Source organism: Megalobrama amblycephala, linkage group LG4 (genome assembly GCF_018812025.1).
Source record: "Megalobrama amblycephala isolate DHTTF-2021 linkage group LG4, ASM1881202v1, whole genome shotgun sequence".
Lineage (NCBI taxonomy): Eukaryota > Metazoa > Chordata > Actinopteri > Cypriniformes > Xenocyprididae > Megalobrama > Megalobrama amblycephala.
Genome location: NC_063047.1, coordinates 30,905,379 through 30,914,400, shown reverse-complemented (window position 1 = coordinate 30,914,400; position 9,022 = coordinate 30,905,379). Strand labels below are relative to the sequence as shown.

The window sequence follows — 9,022 nt, the reverse complement described above, 5'->3', positions numbered from 1 at the left end:
GCAGTATATTTATTTCTGTGATGCAAAGCTGAATTTTCAGCATAATTTCTCCAGTCTTCAGTCACATTATCCTTCAGAAATCATTTTAATATGTTGATTTCAAGAAACATTTATTATTATCAATGTTTAAAACAATTGTTCTGCTTGTTTGTAGCATCAATTATTGTAACTTTTGATCAATTGAATCCTTATTTGTTGAATAAAAGTACGGTAGTAGTGTATTCGTGCTTCATGTCCTCATAAATTGGAGATTACATGTAATATTTATCCTTCTAAAAAGTATTTCACACTGCAACACTATTCAAGTGAACAACGTCAGCAGTGTCACATGAAATCTTTCTTATCAAAACTATGGTATTTAGGCAGCAAACTGGCTATTGCATTCGGTCCCATTTCATTATTATTAGCCTATTATTCGCTTTTAAAAAAACACACAACAACAACAACCTAAAACTAGTTAACAGACAAGTTTAATTGCATCATCGACCAAATCAACAGATTAATCATCGTGATTAATGAGTTTCTAAAAGCGCTGTTTCATGAATCAAAGGCGCACATGGAGCTGAAGTCCAACAGTTCACGCGAGTCAAACATTAACTCAGGGTAAGAGAGTGTGTCGCAACAACTGCAACTTCATATAGACGCCAATCTATAAACAACACGCGAGAATAATGGCGACAACACGATCTCTACACATCCTCAAGAGACAGCAGCATTTCCTTAACAAGGTGCAATCAGCATGGGTGGCCAGGTAATGTGGATTTGTCATTGAGAGATGCGTGTAACACGATACAAATGCTAGTTAAAGTTAATCAGCAACGCAAGTAAGTCAATTCAGTCATAAATTCAGTATGTGGGTAGTTGATAATATGGACATTATCCTTTTTTTTCATCAGGGGTTTTATTTTAAAATACATGTGAATATATGAGGGGAAAGTGTAAGTTTTAGTCTGACAAGGGAATATCTAAGAGTGCAAAAATTCAATATAGCCTAGTCTCTAAATTTGCACCCACAATGCATATGTAGCTAATATTGCTAGATAGATTATTCACAATAAATTAGATTTTCGTCTGACTACAATTTCTCTGTCTTTGAGCACTTAGTTTTAACTGGTTTTATTTTAAAATAGATTGTATATTCATAAATAGACACACACACACACACACACACACACACACACACAGAGGTATTCCTATTATTATGAGGACATTCCACAGACATAATGATATTTATACTGTACAAACTGTATATTCTACCACCTAAATTTACCCATCACAGAAAACTTTCTGCATTTTTACATGTTCAAAAAACATAGCCTAATTTCATATGATATATAAGCCGTTTCCTCATGGGGACCAAAAAATGTCCCCACAAGGACAAGGTTTTCGGACATTATTACCATCTTTATGGGGACATTTTGTCCCCTTAAAGGATTAATTCACTTTCAAATTAAAATTTCCTGATAATTTACTCACCCCCATGTCATCCAATATGTCCATGTCTTTCTTTCTTCAGTCGAAAAGAAATTAAGGTTTTTGATGAAAACATTCCAGGATTTTTCTCCATATAGTGGACTTCAATGGAGCCCAAAGTGTTGAAGGTCAAAATTACAGTTTCAGTGCAGCTTCAAAACGTTCTGCACGATATATATAAAGTTTTAACAATAAATGCTTATCTTGAACTAGCTCTCTTCTTCTTCTCTATTAGAATTCCCGCAGTGTAGACACTGCTAAGTGTATTAATGCCCTCCACAGGTCAAAGTTTGAAATAAATTGTCATATACAATATGCTAGAGCAAGTATATAACAGTTAGTTCAAACTTTGACCTGTGGAGGGCAGTAATACACTTATCAGTGTCTACACTGCTGGAATTTTAATAGAGAAGAAGAAGAAGAAGAGAGCTAGTTCAAGATGAGCATTTATGGTTAAAACGTATAAAATGAAAAAAAAATTTTTAGAGAATGAGCGATGGTTTCTCTAGATAAGACCCTTATTCCTCGTCTGGGATCGCTGTAAACTGTAATTTTGACCTTCAACTGTTTGGAGTCCATTGAAGTCCATTATATGGAAAAAAATCCTGGAATGTTTTCATCAAAAACCTTAATTTCTTTTTGACTGAAGAAAGAAAGACATGAACATCTTGGATGACATGGGGGTGAGTTAATTATCATGAAATTTTAATTTGAAAGTGAACTAATCCTTTAACGTAGGGTTTACCTGAACCACTTTCTCTCTCTTTCCTACTGATCTAAATGAAGACATACATAGACTGCCGTTGCCTGTAAATAAATCTAATAACAATATCTACAGGCTAATCCTCTAAAGAAAACCTTTTGCATATTTGGATTAAAAAAAAAAACACACATTTAATTTATTTATGACTCAGTGGTCTCCACAGGGAGCAAATTTGTCTCCAAAGTATAGCTAAGCAAGCTCTCCACATATAAATTATCATCAAAATGTATTTTTATTGACAAAATGCATGTTATGTAACTATATGCATCTAATTTTTCCATTATTTTTTGACCCACGTATGCGCTGTAGAAGGAGGTTAGCTATTTAGCTATAAAAGTTAATATAAAGTCACAAAAACTGCATGCATAATAATTATTATGATGGAATGTAGCATGTTACGCTGCAAGCCGTTGCTGTCACTCCTTCAAACGTCACATCAACTACCCAAGCTTTTTTATACTACTGCGCATTGCAGCTTGTGATGCATCATTTATATATTTATTAAACACTTGCTGAAACAGTTTTGCTTGTGAATCTTTAGAGGTTTTGCAAATAAAAGTGATGAAGGCTGGTTGAGTTCCATGTTTGCACACAAAGTGGATGCCAGGAAAGATGCCCACTCCAATCTGCTCTCCAAGAAAGAAACCAGCAACCTCTACAAGATCCAATGTGAGCCAATCCATCTAAAACCTTCTAGGATGCGCTCAAATTTTTAGGCCTTGAGAGAAATTGTGCATGCAATAAAGTTGATAGGAATTGCTAAAAATATTCCCATGCATGAATGATGTGCTTTCTTGTCGTTTCGCTCCAGAAAAACTGCCTAAACTGTTTGTTTTATACTAATTGCTTTAATAAATCAGCCTCCAAAAAGTTTATTTGTAGAATTCATTTGTGTACGGAGCATTGTAATGAAAATTGGGTTTAGAAAAATGAGGGTGATATGTCATAAACGGTTGATTTAAGTGATAAAATCACAAGGGATTTCACTAAATTCATAACGTTGCAAAAATAAGATACCGGTCCATTTATCTTTCCTGACATCTTCAAATCCTTTTTTTTCTTTCAGTTCACAATGTCAAGCCAGAGTGCATGGAGACATACAACAAACTGTCGTAAGCTCTCTTTTGATTTTGCAATAATATACAGCCGATCAAGTCTATTTTCTTCGAATGTAGCCTAGTTTTCAGTATGACGCTTGCAGGCCTGCATTGTCTAGATTTGGTGTACTTTGATTCCTTGATTGTCCCATGTGACATGATATGTTATCATTAGTATAGCATCGATATGTCAACACATTAAAACTGCACGTCATGCCATTTCATGGGGTTTTAATAGCCTACTGACCATATTGGTGATCTTTTTGTGGTTTAAGTTTAAAACATGTTTTTAAATTACTCCCACTGTCTAATTTCAGGGATGAGGTACAGAAAGAACTCCATCGCGATGCAGATTATCCATGTGAAGTCGTTGGAAGCTGGAACACCTGGTATGGTGATCAGGATCAAGCAGGTGAGATGAAAAACAAAGTATTTAGCTTTTTCTATTACTGGGACAAAACTGGAATAGTCTTCTGGTTTCCCTTAGATTAGTTTCAACAGAATCTGAATAGCTAAAGCTACTGTTCCTAGAGTCTAAGATAAGTCTTACAAGTGTTTTGATGCTTCCTCTTTTTATTGCATTGCAGTGTATATAGTTTATATGCACTTTCTTATGTCTGCAATGTCTATTTTAAAGGGATAGTTCACCCAAAAATGAAAATTCTGTCATCATTTACTCAAGTTGTTCCAAACTTGAATGAATGTCTTTCCTGTGTGGAACATAAAAGAAGATATTTTGAAGAATGTGGGTAATTAAACAGTTGATGGTCCCCATTGACTTCCATAGTATTTTTTTCCATACTGTTAAAGTCAGTGGGGACCATCATTACCAACATTCTTCAAAATATCTTTTTTTATGTTCCACATTAGAAAGAAATTCATACAGGTTTGAAACAATTTGAGGGTGAGTAAATAAATTTCATTTTTGGGTACAGCACAATGGTCAACTACTGTTGTTTTTACTGTGCTTTATAAATAAAACTTGATTTATTTTTGTAAATACACTGTTCAGAAGTTTGGGGTCAGATATTTTTTTAATGTTTATAAAAAAAAGCCTCTAATGTACACCAAAGCTGCATGAACAAAAATGTAAGAACAGTAATATAGTGAAATATTACTGTAATTTAAAATATAAAATAAAATAAAATATAATTTATTCCTGTGATGATTACTCCAGTCTTTAGCGTCACATGATCCTTCAGAAATCATTCTAATATACTGATTTCAAGAAGCATTTCTTATTATCAATGTTTTTGTGGAAACCATGAAACATTATTTCAGGATTCTTTGATGAATAAAAAGTTCAAAAGAACAGCATTTATATGAAATATAAATTTTGTGTAACATTATAAATGTCTTTACTGTCACTTTGGATGAATTTAATGCATCCTTGCTGAATGAAAGTTCTAAGGAAAATCTTACTGACCTCAAATTTTTGAAAAGTAGTTTGTACTTCCATAAATCGGTGTTTTTTTCAAGCACCGCCTGGATATGTTGTGTGTATGATGTTGCAGTACTAGAGTGACACATGCTGTTTTGTGGTTGTAGTGCATCTCTGGAGATACTCTGGTGGATATCCTGCTCTTATGGAGTGTTTGCGCAAACTCAATCTCAATTCGGTATTTAACACATCTCTGTGCTCTTAAAAATTGGAATTAATAATGTGACAATCCATATATTTGTGTCATTTACCAAAATGTTTCCTGTACAGACGTATCTTGCATTTCGAAAAGAAAGGAGCAAAATGTTGATCTCCCGACGCAACCAGCTTCTTCTGGAGTTTAGTTTCTGGAACGAGCCTGTGCCCAGAATTGGTCCCAACATTTATGAACTGAGATCATATCAACTACTAGTAAAGGCCATTTAGTTGTTCTTTTTTATATATAATAATATATTGCATTGCATTTTACACCTTTTTTAACTTTTCCTTTTTTTTTTTTTGGTTTGTTTGTCCTGAAATTTCTCAATCAAGCCTGGTACTATGATCGAATGGGGAAATCATTGGTAAGTTTGAGTGTGATTTGTGCAGTTTAACATAAGAAAAAATATTGATATTACTGTATATCACCATGTTGCATATTTAATCTGTTTTATGATGTTCCAGGGCTCGAGCAATCAAATATAGACAGGAAAACAATGAAGCAGTGGGCGGCTTCTTCACACAGATTGGTGATTTGTATGTTGTTCATCATTTGTGGGGTAAGAGCATCTTTTTCTTCTTCTGCTGATCATTGCATATTAATAAGTGGCGACACTTTAAAATCTCTCAGTTGTACTGAATATATTTAATGTGTTTTAGCTTATAAAGACCTGCAGTCCAGAGAAGAGACCAGAAACGCTGCTTGGTTAAAAGAGGGCTGGGATGTCAATGTGCACTATACAAGTGAGTAAGAACCAAGACAGATGATGTTTGGAATAAAATACGAGCATATTGATTATTGCATACTGCATAATAGACCTTAGTCAGGGTAGCGCCATATTTAATTTTTATTGGTAATGAAAAGGAGTCTGTGAGCGATAGAAGTGCAAAGGATTGTACTGTTGTTTAACAACATACCAATTGTTCAGCTGATGAAACGTCTTTCTGACATCTCAGAGCAGACAAAAATGCCATGAAAGAGTTTTAAAAGCTGTGAGTTGAGGAAATTACATGACCTTTATGCAGTGCGTGCCATTGTAAAGACTGTAGGTCTATCCCTCAATGCCTCGTTTTCATCCATGTTAAGGGGCGGTCACTACACTTTTCAGTCCATTTACTTCCATTCACTTCCATGCAAGCTCATGTGAAGATGTTTCTCAATTCGGCACGTTCTAAAGTTCAAGTTTGGTGGATGATCTGCAAATTCATATCACGTGAAGACGTGCTGCCAATAGAATATTGATAATCCAAGGCTTGACCTCTTAGCTGAATTAAAAGAATGCAAATTTTTGCAGTAAAGTGGAGTGGAGGACTTTTTTATCTATTGTTATTTGTTATATGTTGAATTTATGTTTATAAAAAAGATGCTGTAGAGTGTAAAGTCATATCCTGACTGTTGCAGTGCCCATAGAAATTTTGCGCGTCTAGTGGGACAGCAGCTTTAAATTCAATATGGCGTCTAACGTCTATATATAATATGGAAGCTTGTTTCCGCCACGGAATAAAAACATTTCAAACATAATTTTATCTCACAATTCTGAATTTTTTCTCCCAATTGCAGTTTACATCTCACAATTCTGACTTTTTTTTCTCAGAATTGCGTTACATAAAGCCGTAATTGTGTGTTATGTCAGAATTGGGAGATATAAACTCACAAATGAGAGGAATAAAGTCAGAATTGCAAGCTTTTTTATTTATTCATTTTTTTTTATTTCATGGTGGAAACAATATTCCATAATGCCTATTATATATTGTATGTGAAATAGTACGCCAAGTCATGTTTATTTGTATAGCACTTTTCATTATGCATATACACTACTGCTCACTTTTTTGTTGACGCAGGTCAGTGGAATGAAAAAGGTCTAGAGACGCGTTTTTTAAAAGTTTAACTGTGTCATGCGCAAGACACTGCAAAAGAAACCAAAGAATGATTTCTGAAGGATCATGTGACACTGAAGACTGGAGTAATGATGCTGAAAATTCAGCTTTGATCACACTAATAAATTACAATTTAAAATAGATTAAAATAGAAAACAGTTATGTTAAATTATAATATTTCACAATATTACTGTTTTTACTGTATTTTACGATCAGATAAATGCAGCCTTGGTGAGTGAATACTCTTTCTGGGTATTCCAAGCATATGGAAATTTGCATAATCCATAATGCACACAGTATGCTATAGTGTTCTGCAGAAATAGTAAGCTATTCCAACCGTAATCAAAGTGTTTTCTTTGTAAACAGCGCCATCTGGTGAATTTAAGTAGAACTGTTCACACACAGTACATCACATATAAGGCAAAAGCTTTTGATCAGTACCTTGACTTATGTCTGTTTTTACAGTGCCTCTTATCCAAAAGATGGAATCGAGAATTATGATTCCAATGGAACATTCCCCTCTGCAGTAAAATCAACAGTGTTTCACCTATAGACAATCCATCTGGAAATCGAATTTCATGAAGAGTTTTGTTCTGACTTGACTCAAACACATCTGAACCAGACGATAAAGGTCTTCAGGTCCTCTTGAAGAAGACAGTTGTGTTAGAGTAGAGCGGGACCTAAACTTTGCAAGAAGGCAGAGCAAAATGCCAGTGTTCAAGCCATTCTGAGAACTACAATGACAAACCTCAGTGCCTTTGTATGAGACTGTTGGAAATTAAAACAGTAATCTGATAAATATATATATAAAATTTAAAAATTCTAGTCTTGTTTTTGGTCTCATTGTTTTCTTTTCTGGTGCATCATTTGGCCTGTTTGGTGTGTTAGGGTGCTTGATGAAACTTTCATCTGAAATGCTGTTGCCGCCTGTCTACATAGCTTTACATCGGCAATTAAGACGTATTTGTTAAATTGAATGCATTTATCAGAATACTTTATTTTGTTGTCCTTAATTTGCGCACAGATATTGAGAACTCCATTTTTATGTGTATAATAATAAATGATTACATTTCTGCTGACTTTTAGTCTCTTCTTACACTGAAGGAAATCTTGTGTTTATTTATGATGATTTTATAATGCTTTTATAGTATTACCATGGTAATTTTCTGTAAAACTATAGTATTTGTAGGTTTAAATGAAAGCAATAGCCTAGTAATCCCAGGTTTTGGAGTTTGGAATTGCCTATGAAACAATTATTCACAATTGTTTAATTTGATGCTAATTATATTTCATAAGAGCATGATATGGAGTATTGTATATTATTAAGTCCTTATTTTAAAGGAACACTCCACTTTTTTTGAAAATAGGCTCATTTTGGTAAACAGTTGAGTTTTACCATTTTCGAATCCATTCAGCCGATCGCCGGGTCTGGCGGTACCACTTTTAGCATAGCTTAGCATAGTTCATTGAATCTGATTAGACCGTTAGCATCTCGCTCAAATATGACCAAAGAGTTTTGATATTTTTCCTATTTAAAACTTGACTCTTCGGTAGTTACATCGTGTACTAAGACCGACGGAAAATGAAAAATATCATTGCACCTGCTGCACCCATGGCACGGCAGTAAAGTTCCTTGATTATTACGCCGGAATGAGAGTATAGTTCCTAGCCATATCGGCCTGGAAAATCGCAACTTTTCATTTTCCATCGGTCTTAGTACACAATGTAACTACAGAAGAGTCAAGTTTTAAATAGGAAAAATATTGAAACTCTTTGGTCATTTTTGAGCGAGATGCTATCGGTCTAATCAGATTCAATGAACTATGCTAAGCTATGCTAAAAGTGGTACCGCCAGACCCGGAGATGGGCTGAATGGATTCGAAAACGGTAAAACTCGACTGTTTAACTCTAGGGGAGTTGGAAAATAAGCCTATTTTCAAAAAAAGTGGAGTGTTCCTTTAAATAAATACAATAATTTAATTACAAATGTAACATTTTAGAGATTTTATATTTAAGATATGAACTGAACATATTAACAGTTCATGCCCCTCATTCATTTTTGTGAAATTTGTCCATCTTAGATGCTGCTGTCCCTTTAAGAAGAAGGGGGTGTGTGACACAACGGACACAACTGCAGCCGAACCACACAAGTAGAATAAAATGAACTGATAG

General features: G+C 34.4%; 1 protein-coding gene across 1 annotated transcript; it reads left to right on the top strand.

The window, feature by feature from the left end:
• Window positions 1-384: 384 nt before the first annotated feature.
• On the top strand, window positions 385-7,929 carry nipsnap1 (nipsnap homolog 1 (C. elegans)). Its single transcript, XM_048188832.1, has 10 exons — window positions 385-751; window positions 2,778-2,905; window positions 3,303-3,348; window positions 3,651-3,745; window positions 4,882-4,952; window positions 5,045-5,185; window positions 5,306-5,337; window positions 5,438-5,532; window positions 5,633-5,716; window positions 7,316-7,929. Exons 1-10 carry the CDS (start codon window positions 672-674, stop codon window positions 7,378-7,380), a joined length of 837 nt encoding a protein of 278 aa, XP_048044789.1. The 5' UTR covers window positions 385-671; the 3' UTR covers window positions 7,381-7,929.
• The last annotated feature ends 1,093 nt before the right edge of the window (window positions 7,930-9,022 follow it).